This window comes from Xiphophorus couchianus, chromosome 8 (assembly GCF_001444195.1).
Source record: "Xiphophorus couchianus chromosome 8, X_couchianus-1.0, whole genome shotgun sequence".
Lineage (NCBI taxonomy): Eukaryota > Metazoa > Chordata > Actinopteri > Cyprinodontiformes > Poeciliidae > Xiphophorus > Xiphophorus couchianus.
The window spans coordinates 25,441,611-25,460,716 of NC_040235.1; the positions used below are offsets into that span (position 1 = coordinate 25,441,611).

At 40.6% G+C, this 19,106-nt stretch overlaps 3 protein-coding genes across 7 annotated transcripts; all 3 read right to left on the minus strand.

Moving 5' to 3' along the window:
* Positions 1 to 19: 19 nt before the first annotated feature.
* LOC114149245 (hydroxycarboxylic acid receptor 3-like) lies at positions 20 to 1,770 on the minus strand. 3 transcript variants are annotated; one of them, XM_028024928.1, is made up of 2 exons: positions 1,657 to 1,770; positions 20 to 1,563 (listed from the first exon to the last, which is right to left on the minus strand). In XM_028024928.1, the coding sequence occupies exon 2, from the start codon at positions 1,191 to 1,193 to the stop codon at positions 132 to 134; it is 1,062 nt and encodes a 353-aa protein (XP_027880729.1). In that variant the 5' UTR covers positions 1,194 to 1,563; positions 1,657 to 1,770; the 3' UTR covers positions 20 to 131. The 3 variants fall into 3 exon arrangements, with proteins under 3 accessions (XP_027880729.1, XP_027880730.1, XP_027880731.1); XM_028024929.1 differs by having other exon boundaries at positions 20 to 1,131; positions 1,302 to 1,680; XM_028024930.1 differs by having other exon boundaries at positions 20 to 252; positions 366 to 1,680.
* A 68-nt stretch (positions 1,771 to 1,838) lies between these two features.
* On the minus strand, positions 1,839 to 7,263 carry denr (density-regulated protein). Of its 3 annotated transcripts, none has more exons than XM_028024940.1 (8): positions 7,142 to 7,263; positions 5,822 to 5,934; positions 5,726 to 5,745; positions 5,533 to 5,617; positions 4,249 to 4,347; positions 3,886 to 4,002; positions 3,656 to 3,795; positions 1,839 to 2,153 (listed from the first exon to the last, which is right to left on the minus strand). In XM_028024940.1, exons 2-8 carry the CDS (start codon positions 5,922 to 5,924, stop codon positions 2,109 to 2,111), a joined length of 609 nt encoding a protein of 202 aa, XP_027880741.1. In that variant the 5' UTR covers positions 5,925 to 5,934; positions 7,142 to 7,263; the 3' UTR covers positions 1,839 to 2,108. The 3 variants fall into 3 exon arrangements, with proteins under 3 accessions (XP_027880741.1, XP_027880740.1, XP_027880742.1); XM_028024939.1 differs by having other exon boundaries at positions 7,029 to 7,251; XM_028024941.1 differs by having other exon boundaries at positions 4,249 to 4,338; positions 7,029 to 7,249.
* A 513-nt stretch (positions 7,264 to 7,776) lies between these two features.
* bcl7a (BAF chromatin remodeling complex subunit BCL7A) lies at positions 7,777 to 16,415 on the minus strand. Its single transcript, XM_028024942.1, has 6 exons — positions 16,185 to 16,415; positions 13,784 to 13,865; positions 13,596 to 13,692; positions 13,369 to 13,518; positions 11,348 to 11,451; positions 7,777 to 10,083 (listed from the first exon to the last, which is right to left on the minus strand). The coding sequence occupies exons 1-6, from the start codon at positions 16,274 to 16,276 to the stop codon at positions 10,009 to 10,011; spliced, it is 600 nt and encodes a 199-aa protein (XP_027880743.1). The 5' UTR covers positions 16,277 to 16,415; the 3' UTR covers positions 7,777 to 10,008.
* Positions 16,416 to 19,106: the final 2,691 nt, after the last annotated feature.

Genomic DNA, 19,106 nt, shown 5'->3' on the forward strand with positions numbered 1-19,106 from the left:
CCACAAGGTTTGCTACATATGAGGTGCGCTACTTATTTATTTTATTTTTTAAAATCTTTTCTGCCTTTTATTACAGCTATAAACGTGTAAAAAACGTTTTCACTCATTGCCGTTTCCCCCGTCCAGTGGTTTCAGATGCCGTCACCGTCAACAGTGGAAAAGTTGCTGTCGGTCGACTGCGTCGGCTCCTTGTCGTCGCTCCTTCCCCGCAGTTTGTTCAGCGCCTTTCTGAAGGAGCCGCTGAACGACGGACTGGAGAAATAGTACACGACGGGGTTGAGGACGCTGTTGAAGTAGGTGAAGCACACGGTCGTGTAGAACGCCAGGTTGGCCTCTTCGAAATGTCTGCATTCGTCATACCACACCTTTAGGATCCACACGGCGATGCGAGACATGGTGCTGGGGAAAAAGCAGGTGATGAAGATGAGGGCCACGGCCGCGACGAACTGAACGGCGCGCTTGATCTTCCCCCGTTTGTCCAAAGTCCTGTTTCTCAGCTGCCAGGTGATTCTGATGGTGCAGAACGCCACGATGGCGGTCGGCAGGAAAAACTGGATGACGTAGAAGGCGTTGTGCCAGATGGAGAGAGGCGTGACGCCCATGCAGATGTTGAAACTCTCGCACTGTGTGCGGTTGCTGTTGTAGAAAAAGTGCTCGCTGGCGAGAAGATACCCGGTGGCCAGAAAAATCAACCCCCACAGGCCGACTGAGACCCACAAAGCGTAGCCCAGGCCCAGGCGGTTGATGGGGTTCCGCGGGCGGACGATCTTGAGGTATCGGTCGACGGCCACGGCTGTGAGGAAGAAGATCCCCGCCGCACGGTTGGCGGCCAGCAGGAAGAGCAGTATGCGGCACGGGATGTCACCGTAGATCCAGTCCTTCCCACGCCAGTAGTAGTCCGCTCTGAAGGGAAGGCAGAACAGTACGACGGAGTCCGCAACCGCTAGATGGGTGAGGTACACGGAGTTGGGCTTCCACGTGTCCATGTAGAAGGTGAACATCCACAGAGCCAAGAAATTCCCCAATAATCCGAACACGAACTCCAGGATCAGAACTGGAGGCAGAACCCGGTCCAGGATGGGAGAATCAAAGGCACAACAGACGTCTGAACGGGAACTATTCATCTTCTGACTGTTGAAACAATTATGTTTTGTTATCATTCTTACATTAGTAGGTTTACTAGTTGTTTTCATTTAAATGTTTAGTGTTCTAATTTGTTAAACCATGTGAAACACAGTACTAGCTTTATCCCTTCACCTTGAACATGTGTTTTTTTTTTTATCTACCAGAATACTCCTTACCTGTTAGTCTGCCCGTGTAGGATGTTAGTTTCTGTGTTCTTTCTTCCTTGTTCAGAATAGCCCTTCCTTCTTTGATGTAGGTTGAGAAAACACCTATCACTGACCCATCGGTGATGAGCAACAACCAGCTCCGAGTGATTAAAGACGTGGTGCACCAGGTGTCTTTAGTTGCACAGCAAATCATGTTTGCACTTATGCAAAAGGGCTCACGGACAAACATGCTAATTCCAAAGTGGAGCGAGCATCTGTGCACCGGCGTTATCTGTGGGGAAGTGGTGTTGACCCAAAGGAGCATTATAACAACTGTAAATGTTATCTGCCTGGGGATGGGAGCTTCATTAGAAAACTATTATACCTGGGAATAGGTTTACTCTTGGGTGAGCAGTAAGACGCAGGAAAAACAAGTAACCCGCGGCCATCTACGGGACTCATAAAGTAGGCGATGACGACAAAGCCCACTCTGGAAAAGAAAACACTTAACTCGTCGAAAACATAAATGGAAAACCAACCAGGAATGAAGAGCGGAACAGCAGAACAGACAGAGGAGAATGAAATTTATTAGCCTACAGATTTGCTTGAGTGAAGAACATTTGTGAAGGACTTAATTCATACCACGCCTTTGGCAAACAAGAGAAAGCAGCTATTGACTAAAAAAAAAAAAAACTGCCGCCAAGTGAGTGGCCAAGTCTGCACCTTTTTATGTACAGTAAATAAAATAGGTATAAAATGACATAATGTGTACATTTGGCCAGGTTGTTCTTGATGTTACAGGTCACATCCATCCCAGTGAAAGTGCATATTTGGTCTTTACTTCTTGACTTCACCCAGATCGTCGATGCTGTCATCATCTACCTACAGAGGGAGAAAGAGGCTGAACTCAGAAATGGGTGTGTTGAGTTTGCAGATTCGTACATTAACCGTTTTCTAAAATCGTAGTTTTGTTGTGTGAAAGTTTTTGCCTGATCAAATCCTGCCTCTGGAGTTACAAACTAATCACAAAGGCTTTACTTTTCCAGATTTCTAATAGCAATCCAACAACTTTATCAACCAAATAATAAACACCAACAAAAAAACCCACTTTGGCTAGGCCACGAATATGCTTTGATCTAAACTATTCAGTTGTGGCTCTGGACATATTTAATGACCATTGTTCTGCAAAAAGCTAAACCTCAGTCTCTCAAGTCTTTTTCAAAGCCTTATTATTATTATTCACTAATCTTGTCTTAACGTACTTAGGCCCCGCCCACACAGAGATGATTTTAGATGCATCAGCAGAGAGGATTTTTTTTGTCGTTTAGTCTGTGCGTCCACACGCATCTGGCGTTTTGGGAGACCAGAAATTATCATAATTTGAAATCGAGTTCCGGCATCTTGGTTAAATTTCAAAATGGCGGCTTTACGTATCCTTGTGGCCAAGTGAGCCGCGTGCTTTATGAAGCGACGCTGTAGCTCCAGCTCTCTCCCACAAGCGTTTCACTCTCACAAATAAACATGGCGCCAATAACGGCGTTTTCTGTGGCGCTGCGTCCTGTCGTTTACAAAAACGTACCGTGTTCATTTCAGTGTAGACAGGGTCCAAAGTTTGGCCATTTGTTTCACTGGCCATTATAAAATCAATTTATTGTTTCTCTTCCAATGCAGAACTGTTCACTACGATGCGTTTGTCTATCATGTATAATACCAGTAAAATACGTCAAAGTTAGTAGAAAGTCATGGAAACGTTAGAAAACTTTTGCTAAGGAGCGTTTCAAGTCAAAGACGACAGAAGAATCATCTGCTGCTCAAAATTGTTCATGTTTTTTCCGTATAAAACGTCTCAAATAATCATCAAGGTTTGCTTAAACTATTCTTTTGTTGCACATTTTTCCCTTTTTAATCAAATATCCGTCTCAACTGTCAAGGTAATTGTGACTAATGAAGTGCTTTACATTTTAATCATTTAAGTTTTTAATGTAAAGCACTTTACATTAAAAACTTAACGTAAAGTACGTTTTTGTAAAACAAGTTTATATTTGCTTTAAATTCTACCTTTTTGTAACCATTTCAAATCTAATATTCTAAAATACTATTTTTAACGATTTTCAATGTATTATTTAAGTATGTATGTTGGGTTTCTTTCCTGTATAGCCACACACATTTTTTATTTAAAATGCTAAGTTGAAACAAATCTAAACACCAAACCAGCCCTTTATGAATTTTGTTGTTCGAAATCGCAGTGCTGCAAGGTTTCAATCAAATATTCATAACCAGATGTGTTTGAGTTTACAGATAAAGATGGAAAAAAAGTGCATTTTACCAAACTTAACGGGTATAAAAAGTCATGAAACTTTTTCCATGAAGACTGTTTGTTTTACCTCAGGCCACTTTTCTTGAATGACGTCAATTATGTCATCTGTAAAATCTCCCTGAATGATTATTTCATCCTCGGCTGTAACTGAGGCACCACAAGAGAACTTCTGAGCAAAGAATCGCTGAGCCTCTTTAAGATCAATGTCTGCAACAAAGGGATCGACATTTAGACAAACGTGCAAAAAAAACCCTAACATCACCATGCGTAGATGGAGGGGGGCGGCACAAGTCTCACCAAATGTTGCCAGGCCACATACTCGTGTGACATATTTCTTCTTTGCTCTTGGAATTTTGGCTATTGTGACTTTCTGAGGCACCGTCTTCTTTTTCTGTTTAATTTGGCCTCTACCACCTAAAAAGAAGAAAATCAAGCAAGATTTGAGTCACTGGCATCATTGATCTCCATGCCGACAGCAATGGTGCTGAGAGATGGGGAAACTTCAGGAAAAATAAACCCACAAGTGCATCATATCCAAAAACAGAATCAGTTTTATTGGGAAATATTTTGCACACAAATAACTAATTTGACTTTGGTGGCAAGCCTTCACAACGCACAGACATTAAATATGAATATATAGACTAATATGTGAAGTTATACCTCGTTTTTGCTTCTTCTTCTCCTCCTCTTCGCCTGAAGGGGGAGCTTCTCCAGTGCCGGATTCCTGTTTGGGAGCATTTCCTCCCGGACCAGAGGGACCAAAGAAGCAAAAAGAAGAATTTCAACCAGTTTTGCAAAAATGATATTCGTCTACTAGAGTAAATATTGGTTTACTTTGAGAAACCTGATTACAAACAAGTTTTTTTTTTATACTTTGCTACTCCCAATTCCTCAGTATTAATAATGAATATTTGTTATTTTTATTATCAGGGGTGCACCAATAGCTGTAAGAGGACCTTTATGCAAAATTTACATATTTTGTCTCAAAAGAAGAATAAAATAATCTTTAACTGTTTTTTGGCAAGAAGTTAAAGTTTTATTGTGTCTGGAAAATGAGCCATTTCAAAAACCTGAACGGTAGGTCAAAAATCAACATGCACCGTTACCTAGCAACATAAGAGAGGCTCCAGCATGTTTGGTCAGCTGGTTTTACCACTGTATGCGCTGTACAATGGCTGCTGGAAAAGACAAATGCATTGTTGTTGACTTACCCTTCCAAAATCACTTGCTGCACGCAAGAGGCTCCACTAATGCTTTTCAAAAATGTATAGTGGCGAGTCTGTTTGCAGCCATTTTCATATACGAGTGTAAACATTGAGTTATGGGGGGGCGTGACCAGCAGCAGCTTATTTGGATTTAAAGTGACAAGGGGCCCTAAAAAAGCTCAACACAGGCAGAACTGAGTAGACTGAAATCTACAAAATCACTTTTTGTAATTTTGTGCAAAAAATGTAATTGACTTGTTTTGCATAGGCAACAGACCTATCCTAACTTGTCCAGTGAAACATAATAGGTCACCTTTACTTTGGAGTGAAAAGCCAATACAAGAAACAAATTGTATTTACCTCCACAAAGGTCTGAAAAATCAGCCACTGTCCAGTTTTGCTCTGTTGTGGCAGAGCTCTGACTGGCAGATTCACCCACCAGGGCACATCTGCATATGCATACTTCAACTTGGAATTAGATTTGCCATCCAGATGTGTCTAAAAACACCATCTTGCTCTGTATGTATTGGCTCTGTAGCTTAAAAAGTATCCAATGACAGAACTTCATTCCTATAAAGGCAAGAGATCCTATACAGACCAAGCCAATAATTTAGCTTTTAAAGTTACTGAAAACTGGTATTTACACAGACTTCTAATCTCTCTAACCACTATTAACTAAGCTCTTTAAATTGTAGGGGAGTGAAGCAACAAATCCACAGAAAACCTTGAAGGTACTCACCTACAGTCATCTTGGCAAACACATCTGGAAAGTTCTTCTCAAGCCACTGCCTACATTTGGCTGGCTCGGGCATGTACTCGCAGTACTGCGGAGACATCACCGGTTTTTACAACTCTCGAAAGAAATAATCTGCAGGCGCTTGTTTATAGTCCACACAATGCGAGTGCAAAGTCTGTCTAATGATGAAACTCACCTCTGTAGGTAGGGAGCACACTGTAGGAAGAAAAACAAAAAAACTCGGGTTAGAGGCCGTCAAGATTACGCGACAAATTGAGTTTATTGATCGTACCTCCGCAGTAAAGAACTTTAAGTGGGTACTTCGAATCGGGGTCCAACGATCCTTGCTCAGACCTGCTTTCTGTAGACCCAGATTCCATTTCAGTAGTAGCCATCACAAATGATCTGGGCAAGGTGAAGAGAAACAATAAGAAAGTTTGAGAAACAAGAAAACAAAGTAGCGTCTGCATGGCAGCTGATGTTTCACGTTGTGTTTTTGTCCACCCCATCCCTTCACCATGTCCTTTTTCTTTCCCTGACGTCACAACTTTGTCATTTTGGTTGAGCATAAAGCCTCCATTTATGAGAAGACTACAATAAGGCTGTTGAAGTAGTATCACTGTTTCACTGATTGAAATGAAGCGTAAAAGTAGCTAAAAATTGTAACCTTTACTGGTCAGTGAACGCATCATAGTTTCATAGTAAGATATGAAAGAAAATGTAAATGTTAGTGATCTTATGAGATTTTAGGTCACTTCTTACATATTTCGATATAAATTGAGAATCTGCCACACGGTTTAGAGAGCCTTCCTTAATTTTTAACCCGACTACATAATCTTGGCATCATATCAAAGTTCATTTAGGACAATATCAGGTTGAAATGGACAAACAACTTTTGAACATGTTGCTAAAATACCTACTTTTACATGCAGGCATGATAATGTTACGTGTGTAAGGTCATGTGTCCGTTATTTAAATGTCACAGCTCGTAAAAAAACAGATGAGAAGAAATATCCGATTTCCTCCCTAGACCAGTCTGAATGAAGTCTATATTTCATCACTTTAACCAAATAGTTCAACTTTTTTTCTTCCTGACCCTCTGCTGCTTTATGTGGAGATTTTTTATTATTATATTTGTTTAGCTCTCAGTTTAATCTAATTTGCTGCACAGCTGAAGTAGCCTTAGCCGGCTAACACATGCGGCTGCTTTATAGGTTGAAAGCGCTGCTCAACAGAGCAGTGTGCTAACATATTCAACATCAAATTGTACAATTGAAGTCATAAATAATGTTGCCACTCCGGTCACTGCACAAACCGAGCTAAAACAAAACCCTACATTTCGCTTCGAGCGCTTTCATTCATCAGGTTACGTGGACTCGCCAGCTGTCACCGTTAGCACCTCGACTGAGTTTAGCAGGCTAGCTAAGCTAATGCAGTACAGCGACTCACTGCAGCTGAAAAAAGTGAATTAAGACGCGGAAAACGGGGCCGTTCCCTACCTCGCACAGTAAACTCTTAAAACTGCTGGTTCAGTAGAACATCCGCTCGCATTATTAGGGTCAGTTCCACTTTTAGAATATCATTTTCACTGAATAAGGTTTAGTTGGCATACTTCGAGCACGCCTTGTTACGCCTCTTGTGAGAGGAGTCTAGCCAATAATATATAGCTGCAGCCGTTCGCACCACTCTCAGACCCAACGCCGCTCCCAGGCTCCGGTAGCCGAAAACCCTTCCTGGTTCATGCGAGAATTTGCTTCCGGTTGGCGCATGCGCAAAAAGCCAATTGGTGTTAGGGTTCACTGACACGATGTCAAACCATTATTCAGCGAATGCGTCAGTGTAGTTTCGTTTAAAGTGGGATTTCAAATATGAGGGATAAAGATTGGGTTTATGTAGCTGGGTGTTAAGGTCATGTGAGAATTTGCATTCGGTTGGCGCATGCGCAAAACCCCACTGGTGTTTATTATGGTTCACGATTACAGACACGATATCAAACAATACTTTATTAACCGAATGTGTGTAGTTCGAAGACGGGATTTAAAAGATGTAGGATAAAGATTAGGTCTATGTGGTAGGAAGTTAAGGGTAAGTATAAAAAAATCATTAGGATAATGAAATCCAAGGACATCAACTTGTAGCATTCAAAAGCATGGAGATAAAATTTGACATTTAGCTAAAAAGTAAAATACCAAATGTGTTCTGAAGCGTCCTCCATTTCCAGAAGTTTCCAACAGACTGACACAGACAGAGCATTTGTATGACTTTTATTAAGAAAACAAAACCACTGGACATGATAAAAACAAAACCAAGCACTACTGATGGAATAAATAAGTCAAACCAAACCATAAATCTGTACACGATCTAAAGAAAAAAAAAATGGTCCCAAGGAAAAAAAAAAGTTTTTTTTTCATCTCACAGCTCTTTTTTTTTCTCATTTTTCTTTTTACACACAGTTATGAGCAAACTATAAATCAATTGGCTCAATCAAGTGAACGCTACAACATAAGTGAGAATTTGTTTTTCTTAAACTGAGTGTATATGTAATGCTGTTTATAACTGTTAATGTCAATACAATAGCATTTTTAAAGTTCCAGCTCTGCTGGACTGGGAATGAGGTATATGCTAATCCACCCTCTGAACCGAGACAATGTTTTAACTCCTTCCTCTCCATCCGTGTGAATGTTGATTTGCTGAAAATCTGATTCTGGGTTGTAAAATGCATCGTAGCCCCGTCCCGTCACGGTTCGCAGTGATTCAGTTGATCTAAATTCATCCAGGATGGATTAATGAAAGTAAATCTTAACATGAGACAGTTTTTTTTTTCTTTTTACATTAGAGGTCGTAGGTCTGAATCCGTACTTTAAAGTTCAAGTAAACTGCACTAATCAGCACACAGTCAGGGGGCACCATGCCACGTGCGTATGGATTCAGCCGACAGACAGCACCTTGAAGGAGGATCAGAACCAAATGTTTGAGCGACAAAAAAAAAAAAGCAGAGAGAGAGACTGGACCTTTAGTGGCGAGCGGCACCAGCATGTGTAGGTCACAGGCGAGTAGTGACACGGAACCAGTACAGGGAAATAAGACGATAGAATGCGAGTCGATGGTGATGTGGAAAGAAACAGGAAGTTCTGATGGATGAATGAGGTTTGCAGGTGCTTAAAAGGAATGAACATGATCAACTTCTGGGTAGTGTTAAAACCTAATTTTGACGCGTTTTATAGGAGTAGTACACGTTTACTTCCTTGCTGGGAGGAAAGCGAGCGGGCGGATGCCAACACGTAATGATACCTTGCTGCCCAAATAACTGCCTGCATTTACGTACAGCCGACTTGGTGTCGCTCTAAATCACATTATGTCTTTTTTTTTTTACCCGCAGCAAGGAAGCAAATATCTCCCAAATCTTTTCCTCAGAGAAAATATCCTAACAGGTGGAGTTAAATATAAATAATTGGAAAAACTAATTAGTGACAGTTATAAGGCAAAAAACAAACCGAAACAAAGCATGGCACCAAAACGTAAGTCCAAACCTGCTTGAACTAAAACTTGTATTAGTCGTAACAACTCAAGGCACACACCTCCGGGACGCGCTCTAACCATGTCTGTCCTCACTACTTATCCAATAGTCCGTCTCGGCGTGCACCGTTGCCCTCTTCCTCTACGAACCGCGAGCTAATTCACTTTAGGAGAAAAATAAAAACACAAACATGGAGAACTTTTCATGGATAGAGATAAAAGACATCCACTACAGCAGCAAATCTATCTGTGATCGATTGTGACATACCATAACAGTGCATTGACCCTCCTGAGGGAGAAAAAACAACAAAAAGAGAGATATAACTAAACATTCCCTAAACAAAAGAGAACATTAGTCTAGCAGGAGGCGAATCGGGAGGATTGAAAGCGAGACGTGGCCTTGGGGGTGAGGAGGGGGGGGCGGGGGGCTGCCACAGCCACTGATCTGAGACCAGGTCAGCCCCTTGACTTATCCTGAGCTAAACCGCTAGCAGTGAAACAAAAGAGTGATCTCAGAGCAGCGTCTGCGATCGGCCTCGTCCTAATCTCAGAGCTCTTTAAGTCACAGAAGCGGGTTGGGGTTTGTGTTCTGGTCTGGCGGTGGCTGGGGCTGAGCTGCCGACGCTGTCCCGAGGCTTGAGTCTGGCGCTTCTCTTGGCAAAACAAAATGTGGAGGACTGGAAGGAAGCACGAAGGGGGAACCACTGAACAAGAGGTAATATCCATCCTCCCTCGGTGGCAGTATTTGGGTAGAGGTGGCGAAACGGGAAGTGGGAAACAGCGATAAGGAAGAGAGACGTCCGTTCTCCCCTTGGTTTAGAAGAGCAGGGAGGGGGGAAAAAAAAACAATCTAAGAGGAGAGCCGGTGTGTCCATTAGCCCTAAATCATCTAGAATTAATGGGAGGAGGTACAGAGGAAGGGAGACAGGAAGGTGAAGGAGAGAATGACTCAGCCCGAAACATTTAGCTCTCCTCAAAGTCCTGAGATGAGGACTCCAGTTTGCTTTTCTTGCTGGGCGGGGTCTCCTCCTGTAGATCCTGTAAGCAAGAAACAACAACAACAAAAATACAAAGCATGATTACATCTGATGAGCAAAGATGCACCACGAAGTTAGGATCAGGCAGGACGTTTTCACCTTGTTCAGCCCCAACCAGTGACTAGCTGCGTTTCCATTATCTCTATGTTCAAAACTCTAATGTCAAAAAACTACTTTGCAATTGCAGTGTTTCCTTTAAATAAGAAAGGCAATTAAAAACACACGTGAGTAAGCTTGTTCATTAACAAACATGACTCCTCCGGCCACTTCCTGTCGTCTTCTTCTGGCTGTCGATCACGTGACTTGTGTGATGCAAAAAGAGTGTCTCCATTTTGCAAAATAAACCAAATTTGATAATAAAAAAATAAAATCACTTTATCCTAGTGTCAAACCATTTTATAAAAAAAAAAAACAAGTGTTTTTCAAAATTGCCATGTTTCCATTAAGCAAATTTATTTTCAAAATATCAAATTGCGCAGTTATATGATAAAAGGAAACACAGCTAGTGAAAATTGCAGAAGGATTTGTAGTCAGCTGCAGAAGACAGACATTAGGTGCAAGCGGCGTTGTGTAAGCTAAAATGCAACAGCTAGCTAAAATACTAATGACAGCATGTATACTGCCAGTAGCAGGTTGACCTATACTCCATTTACTATGACAAAAACCCATTTAAAAGCTAGAATTAGTTAAACTCCTAATGATAGCTAAAATGTTCTCAATAGCATGTGGGCTATCACAATGCTTTTTTTCAAAGTGAGCTAAAACACTAACTAGGATTAGCATTTTAGCTAATTCTAATTAGTATTTACCAGCAGCTGCTGGAGGTCAAAACCCCCACAGGGGTCCTTTAATGACTGAGTGAGAATGTTACAGATGGACTTCTAAAGGGACGCACATGCCTCAAGGGCAGCACGTCCACACTAGAGGTCTTTAAATATTCAGTAACCGTTCAGTGTGTGCCGTAGGAAATCACTGTTCAGGACTGTCATCTGAAACACGAGTGAAAAAGAAAATGTTGTTTCGGTTTTGTTAGGCTTTTTATGAAATGAGTCATGTTTTCAAGTCACAGAACAACAAAAGGTAAAATCTCTCATTCTTTCAGTGATTTATTCTTAACGTGCTTTTGCTTTATTAGCCATGCTGTTCCTAGAAAGCAGGTAGAACAGAGATCCGGAGGAGTGTGTGAAAACGTGAACACTTTGTTTCCTGCATGGGTTACTGCTCCTCTGAGAGGTTTGCAGACAGACGTGCAGACATGTTCATACCTGAGTGGCTTTGCTGTCTGAGGAATCCTTCTCCCCCGAGGACAGACTGTCTCTCTTGGCACTTTGTGCTCGCTCTGAGGTCTCTGATGTAGGGATGCTCTTCCCTGAAATCACAACACAGTATTAAAAAAAAAAAAATTAAAAAAATCTCAGACAAACTTCTCACTTCATCAGGCAGCAAATACAGACAAGAACTCTTCAGTGCGTGTTTGGCGCGACGGTGTGCTCTTTTCATGGCCGCTTTTTCGACACATTAGTGACCCCAAGTGGTTGTTTGGGGTAACTGCAAGATCGGAATCATAACCCAAAGAGCTGAAACTAAAATTATATTAAAGACAACTACTAAAATGTGACCCCGCCCCCCGTTCTTTATTAATTAAGTTTGAACAAAGCCAACAGATGTAGATGCTCTGACAAAAGGGAAAAAATACATTCTGCAATGCTAGATTTCTTGCACAGACTGCAAAAGTTTACACTTAAATTTGTACTGCAGCCCTTTTTATGGATCTGGTTCTTATTCTATGTCATTCTTTTACTCTGTTTTTATAATATTTTATACTTTATCCATCTGGTTTCTGATTGAAACAAATAATCAAATCAATTACACTTTATTTCCACTTAAAGGATTTCTAGTAGCAGTCAGTTTAGCAACAAATCTGAAGAGGCCTCTGACTGAAGATGGTTGCTGTCTGTCATGACATGAAAACAGCTCAATTTCAGGGGAGCAAACATATTTCACAGTAATGGTGCGTTCACACTAAACACATCATTATATGTCGGACGATTCAAGTTCGACGCGTGTGGACTTTGAATGCAGATGCTTGACATTTCGCTCTACAGCTAGCGTTTTGAGCATTTGGTTTACCTTCTAAGACTATGTGGAGGCACGTCAAAAATCGCTCTAGCTGTCGTTTTTTGATGCCGGCCTATTTGTCGGACATCGTGTGCGATTTGAAGCATCTCATGCTTCAAATTGCGTTTGAAGCATGAGACGCTTCAAACGCTTCAAATCATGCTAGAGGCAGGAAATGTGTCACAATGGGTGTTCAATGCGCCTTTGAATGTAAACCAGACGTGCGAAATGCGTTTGGTGTGAACGCACCACTACACTTCATGGATGACATCATCAGCTGTTGGTCATCACTGCTAATCTGCCTCATCTGCTTTTGCTGCTCTTTGGTCCTACTCTGCATCCATAAAGTCTCTTTTTCAAATCCTCTGGAATTTGGGGTCAGAGTTCAGGGATTACTTTAGTTTTTGAGTCGCAAAAACAATAAGTTGTTGCCACGGTTATGCATCATAAATGTCTTAACGCTAAAAAAGCAAAAATCCTTCCAGCTTTGCGGCATCCACAACCAGAGTGAATAATGGTCCAAACAAAGAAACGCCTCAACCAAAAAATAATAAACATAAATCAGAGCTACTCTACCATTTTCTATGAATATGTTTAGAAATGATAAATGTATATATGTTTCCGGAGATTTGTTTTCAGAGTATTGAAATAACTTTCTTAAAGGGGCAGTATTATGTAAAATAGATTTTTTTTCCCCCTAGCTTTACATAATGTTATGTTCTTCCCACATCAAAAACCTACATGGAGTGTTGCTTTGATTCTTTCATGCATGTTTAAGAAATCCTTTAATCTCCATGGCAACCATTTAGCTGTGCAAAACGCCTGGGTGGACCTAGTTCCGCCTTCGAGGACAAAGCGCCTCATCAGAACTGCAGATTCTAAACTTCCAAGATAAATAACCAGTTTAACCTGGTTATTTAGAGCAACAGATTAAATAAGGCTAGCAAGCTGAAACTATTTGTCTGTTTGTGTTGAGATCAAAGAAGTGAGACAGAAAAGTTGACGGTTAAATTCCCAGGAGGTTGGATTGGGGCAACACAGGTGTGCAGTGGTTTTATCAAAGGGGAAGTGGTTGTTTTAAATTGAGGATGAAGACAAAAACAGCAGACGGCATATACTGGTACATACTGGTGTTTACTGGTATATATTGTGTCTGTGATGGTCTGACCTCTCTTGCTGTCTGGGCTCTGGTCAGTCTTGGCCTCGCCGTTGTCGCGGTGAGACGCGGCGTTGGACTCCGGGGCGGGGCTGGTGCTACAGCTGTTTTCCTGCTTCACTGGGGACGAGTCAGCGATGGAGCTCTGGTTGCTGTTGTCATCTGGCACAGGGCAGACCGAGAGTCAGAAAACACACGGCCAACGAGCACAAGACAGAAAACGTGTGTAGAAACCCCACCATGCATGTCCATCATCCCTGGAGAGGAGCTGTTCTCCGGAGTCGTCACCTCAGAGCCGTATTTATCGTCCTTACCCTTCTTCTTATTTTTGTTCTTCTGCACCACAGGAGACACAGTGAGCTACAGTCTGTGCTTCGCTTACATGTGACATTTTCAGCAAACGCTCTGCTAATAATCATGAACTCACGTCGTCTGATTTCGGCTCCGTCACCGGGACCCACTTGTAGATGCGAAGGGATGTGTCTCCAACTGTCACCCATTTCTTCTCCCTGATTGGACAGACAAACAAGCAGATTCAAAGTGTCCTCTGGTGGAAAGGCGCTCTGAAACGTGGCAACCTAACCACTCCCTAGTATACTTACACTAGTATAAGTATACTTACACTAGTATAACTATGCTAGTATACTTATACTATACTAGTATACTTATAAGTATACTATACTTATACTAGTGTAAGTATAAGTTATACTTGTATAAGTTAGTATACTAACTTATACGAGAAAAACTATTAAAATGGTGATTTATTATGAATGTCCTGTGAACATTTTAAGCTTTTCATTGAGAGTTTTCTGAGGTTCTCTGACATGATATCGCATGTTACGTGGAAAAATCCAAAAATGTTTTCATTTATTGCTGTCATTTGAAACAACTAAATAGTACTTTAGCTGTTTAGGTTACTTTTAGACATCAAAATGATTTTTTTATTAGTGTGTATTAAAGATTTTCTCTACTTTAGTCACAAAGTCAGTTAAGTCATTATTAAAATATTTTTATATTAATTACGCTTATTCTAATCATTGTAACTCACCTGAAACCCGTAAACATTAATTCAGCGATTTATTATTAAATCTAGATTTTAAAATGATAGTAATCAATTTAAAATCTGGAAACAATTCTATTATTATATAAATGTCCATATTATGTGGATGTGCTTTTCTGAATAGAATCAACACGACCATGAAGTAAAATCTACATAAAGGTTGTCAAGACAACAACACAAACAATAATCCAGTACACACACATTATTTTATTATTGTATCTGGTACTCTTTAACTAATGTACAATATTTTTCTCCAGGTTACTATTTATGTAAACCTAAAAAATTTAAATAAAACATCTCTGAAGGTTTCATCTGTGATTAGAATAATTTTGATTAAACATGTCTATTTGTCTATTTGTGTGGTAAACAGGTTTACCACACACATTTAAAAGAAAGACAAATGTTAAGAAAGAAAGGAACAAAGGAAGAGGGGAGAAAAGAAAGAAACAAATTATAAGCAGCTTCTTAATTTGGTTATAGTTTTTTTTTCTAGCAACCTTCTGCTGCTCAATCGAAAAATAAATTCAATATGCCAATGTTGGTCGAATAACTAGTCGGTCTAAGCTTTAAAACCAGTGTTAGCTAAAAAAAAAAAAGTTTCCCTTTAGTGTTCATCTTTAATGGAAAATGACAAGTTTAGAATCAAATTTCTTTAAAGTAAGAGAAAGGTGTAGAAACCTCAATATTCTGGTTTAATATTCATGTAGCTAGAAATTATTGCGCTAGAAGTAGATCATGAGAAAACAATGTTAAAGAAAAACCTGATATAAAAACCGAAATTAATAAAATAAATAAATGCTTTAAAAAACAAACAAAAAAAACCTTGTATTTCCAACTTATTCAATCTTCAGATGTTACCTAGCTGATTCAAAATAAGTTATTACAAAACTGAAAAGGACATAAAAATGAACAATATCCTAAAATATAAACGTCTTTCTATTTATTTTACATTACACCATCGTATTTGATGTTGCTTTTATTTTGTGAAACAAAAAAATACTAAAGTTACAACAAAACCAAACTTCTGCCTTTGACCCGGGGACGTTTAAATTAATCCGCCTGAATAAATGAAAATCAGATTAAATTCCGCCACCGAGCGGAGTCGAACAGCTGCATCCATAAATGTCACGTCCTCCGAACAAACATGTGCTTCTGCGCTGTTTAAAGAGGACAGAATGTGATTTTCTGGTGTAAAAAGATAAGCCTGAGTCACTACGTGTTCAGCCATGCACTACAGTAGCCTACTTCCCTCTCCCAACCCCCACCGTGTCTTATTCTCCGGCAGACCTAAAGGGCGACTCAAAGCGCTTAATTTAAAACTCCACACGGACTAAAGTGCTCCGACTCAAGAGCGCCGTCGTCAAAAATGTGTCAGCGTCCAAGACTTATCGGCCGTTTCGCCGCAAACAGCCCGCCGCCTGCGCTCGCAGCTCGGCAGCAATGGCTTCATGTGACTACATCGAAATGGCTTCTGGGTTCAACCCTTTTTTTTGCCGTTAAAAACCAACGGAAAAACACCGGCTCTGTGCCGTGAGCTTCCCCCGCGAGCGGGCTCGCGAAAGCCGGGAAAGGCGCTCCTCGCTGGAGCGCCCCGGTCGCACCTGAGCCGCAAGTACATCTGCTGAGAAACCGCCGTTCAAAAAGCTGCCCTTTATCTTTCTATTTCATCCCTCTCTCCGTCTCGCTCCTTCCCTCTCCTCCCCCAACAAGCAAGCCTTTCTCGTGTTAGATAACGAAGCCTGCTTTTTTTTAATCTTGTTCCTCTTACCATTTTCGTACTTTCTCAATAGCGGCCATAACCCTCTTGATGTCATCTTTCGCCCTGCTCCGGGTCTCAGCTCGGACCGACCTGCCCGACATTGCCGCGGTGGGTATAATATTTTTAAAGCTCGCCGGCAGTTCAGACACAATGCAAACAGTAGAGCGCACAGAGGAGCCAATGCGCCTGCGCGGCCTGTTGGAGCAGCGGGGGGAGGAGGCCGAGCGGGGCCTGCCGGCTGCAGCTGCACACCGAACAGAGATGTTAGCCTGCTGAGCTGAGAGAGCAGCAGAACAAAGAGTGCAGCCCGAAAACTCCGAGCTGGAGTGGCCAGTGAGAGGGAGAGGAGGAGAATTCAACTTTACTGTGTTTTCTGAGGGAATCTGTTGATTTTGACAATAATATTCGCAATTATAAGTCGTTAGGAGATCGTAAGATATGACTTTAGATCAGTAAATTAAGCATGGCTCGTATCAGCCTCACAATCAGGCTGATACAGGCAAAGAAGCAGGGGCGCAACTACATACTTTCTGAGGTGTATGCGAACATGCCCCCCCCCACGGCCCAACGACATAAACTTGTACAACTCATTTTTAATTAAAGCATCAATAATAATAAATGTATATGTGAATAAATTGTTGCCTACAGGCCAATTAAAAAATAATGAAACAAAAAACTGTGCAATATTTCATAATTTAATATATTTGAGCCAAAGAGCCACTTCTGTTAGCCTGTAGGCTGCAGGTCTGAGGCTTTTTGTTAGCAGGTTTTCTATCATTCTTATAGCTTGATAGGATCCAAACTGGCAACCCACATTAATAAAATGGTGAAATAATATTGACCACTTATAAAAGATATCAACATTTTTCCTACACAATCCTAACAAACGTTTTTAATGTTTTCTTCACAATATTTATTTATTTACTATTAATCTATTTGTATGATTTGTTCTTTAAATTGCCATTCATATTATGTTTCGGTCTCAGGAAATGACTGAGGGATGAAGAGACTGATGTTCTGGTTCTTTAGGTTCTTTAGGTTCTGCCGGGTCTGCGGTTCCTGATCCATTCTGTCTGATATCAAACAACCCACTGAATTTTTTAAAGCCCCTGTTAAATTTCACTGTGGTTGTTTAGCCTGTTTCTTCCCACTACCGTCTGTATTTTTGCCAGAGGTTTTATTTCTAAGGACGGTGTTTTATCGGGTGGACATTTTAAAAAGACGCGGGTTGGTAGCAGCTCATCGCGGCTGCGTAGCAACCGTCTCTAAGCAACCGTGACAACAGCGTCAGTTCGTGTGGTTTAGTGGGGTCCTATTTAGGTCCCTAAACAACAATCTAGCTGACCTTAATATTATTTTTTTGGTCGTTATTATTACACTTAGTGTTGAGGTATGTTATAGGTGTGTCTATCAGACATTTATAGCAATACGGAATAAATCGCGTCTTTATTGGTTCAATACGGGGCGGAGACAAAAACAACCGCCTGCCATTGTAGCTTAGCTTAAGCTAACCTGAATATTTACAACTCTCTTGTTGATACACTGACATTACTTACCTTCTGTCTTTCAATCACTTTGAAAAGCTTTCCTTCGTCTCTCCAACATCTTTATCTTTCCCCCTTCCTTCTGTTTTCTGTTTTGTGCCCCGGAGTTTTTTCTGCCGCCCATCTTTAGCTCCCTGTTGTCGAGGCATTAATACAATTCAAATTTAAAAGAAAGAAAAAAAAAAAACGCGCCTCAACTTGTTCTAGAAGAGACGCTGCACAAGCTACCTGTATGGGAGGGAAGGACCGCCTAATCATTGCTGTTCCTGTAATTGATCATTTCATACACAAACAGCTGTTAAGTACATAAAATGCTGACTAGAAAAAAAATCCCCACATGGTTTTTGCGCCCCCTCTAGTGCAGCGCCCCTATGCGTTGCATAAAGTGCATACCTACTTTTTGCGCCACTGCAAAGAATAAGCACAATAAAACCTCTTTTACAATGCCTGCTTTCCCTGATTTTCTTCTTTTCATTTGTTTTGATATTTTTCTTTTCTTTTAGATATTTTGAAGTTATTCTGTATCTCTTCGTTGCTATTTTAGAGTTTTGCTAAAACGCAGACTGACTTAAATTTGACATATTCATTTGTTTTTTCCCTCCTTTCTCTCTTTTTTCACACGTATATACTTGTAGTTATTTTATGACTGTATGTGATAGATCGGTGCCTTTTAGAAGTTATATAGTTTGTTAACATTGGTGAAAAACCAGAATCAGAAAGACCAAGAAGCCAAATACAATCCTGAAAGAAAACTTGTTAGAGGCTGTGGAAGACACGAGAACAGGGTGGAGGTTATTGTTTCAGCAGGACACCAACCCTAAACATACATGAACAGTGATTAAGCAAAGCATTGATTTAGGAAGGTTTAATATAAATCCAAAACACTTCTTTCATGTTTTTCTTGTAAATAATTTTGAATCCCATTTATTATTCCCGCTTTTCAGATGTGGACTACTTTGTGTCATTCTATCTGATAAAATCAGCACCAAAAAGCAACAACTTTTGGGGCAAAAAGTTAAGAAAAAAAAATCTCAGGAGTGTTGTTCCTTTGAAAATCTTCATTCTGATTGGTTACTTTTCTCATTGGTTTGTATCTTTTATCCATCTGTTTATTTCCGAATGCCTTCATTCTCATTTTACAACGAAGGTTTTGGCAAGTCCTTTGTTTTGTTCACTTTGAAACCTTTGAAGCTTTGAAGCATTTGTTAGATCATCACATTTTTAGTTTTATTGTCTTCATACTTTCATTTCTCTTGTTTAAAGTCAAATTAAAAATGCATTATTAATCCCAAAAGGAAAGTAAATGTAACTCATAATATCCAGGGCCTTTAAAGAGTGGTTGTAAAGGCTGAGGCCTGTGGGGAGGAAGGGTCGCCTCTGGAAGTCT

Coding starts and splice junctions, on each gene's coding strand:
- LOC114149245 (XM_028024928.1), bottom strand. CDS start 1,193: ATGAAAACAACTAGTAAACCTACTAATGTAAGAATGATAACAAAACAT.
- bcl7a (XM_028024942.1), bottom strand. CDS start 16,276: ATGTCGGGCAGGTCGGTCCGAGCTGAGACCCGGAGCAGGGCGAAAGAT. Junction 13,693..13,783: donor CGGAGCCGAAATCAGACGAC/GTGAGTTCATGA, acceptor CCTGTGGTGCAG/AAGAACAAAAATAAGAAGAA. Junction 11,452..13,368: donor GAGCCCAGACAGCAAGAGAG/GTCAGACCATCA, acceptor TTGTGATTTCAG/GGAAGAGCATCCCTACATCA.
- denr (XM_028024940.1), bottom strand. CDS start 5,924: ATGGCTACTACTGAAATGGAATCTGGGTCTACAGAAAGCAGGTCTGAG. Junction 5,746..5,821: donor TAAAGTTCTTTACTGCGGAG/GTACGATCAATA, acceptor TTCTTCCTACAG/TGTGCTCCCTACCTACAGAG. Junction 4,348..5,532: donor GTTTGCCAAGATGACTGTAG/GTGAGTACCTTC, acceptor TTTGCTTCTTTG/GTCCCTCTGGTCCGGGAGGA.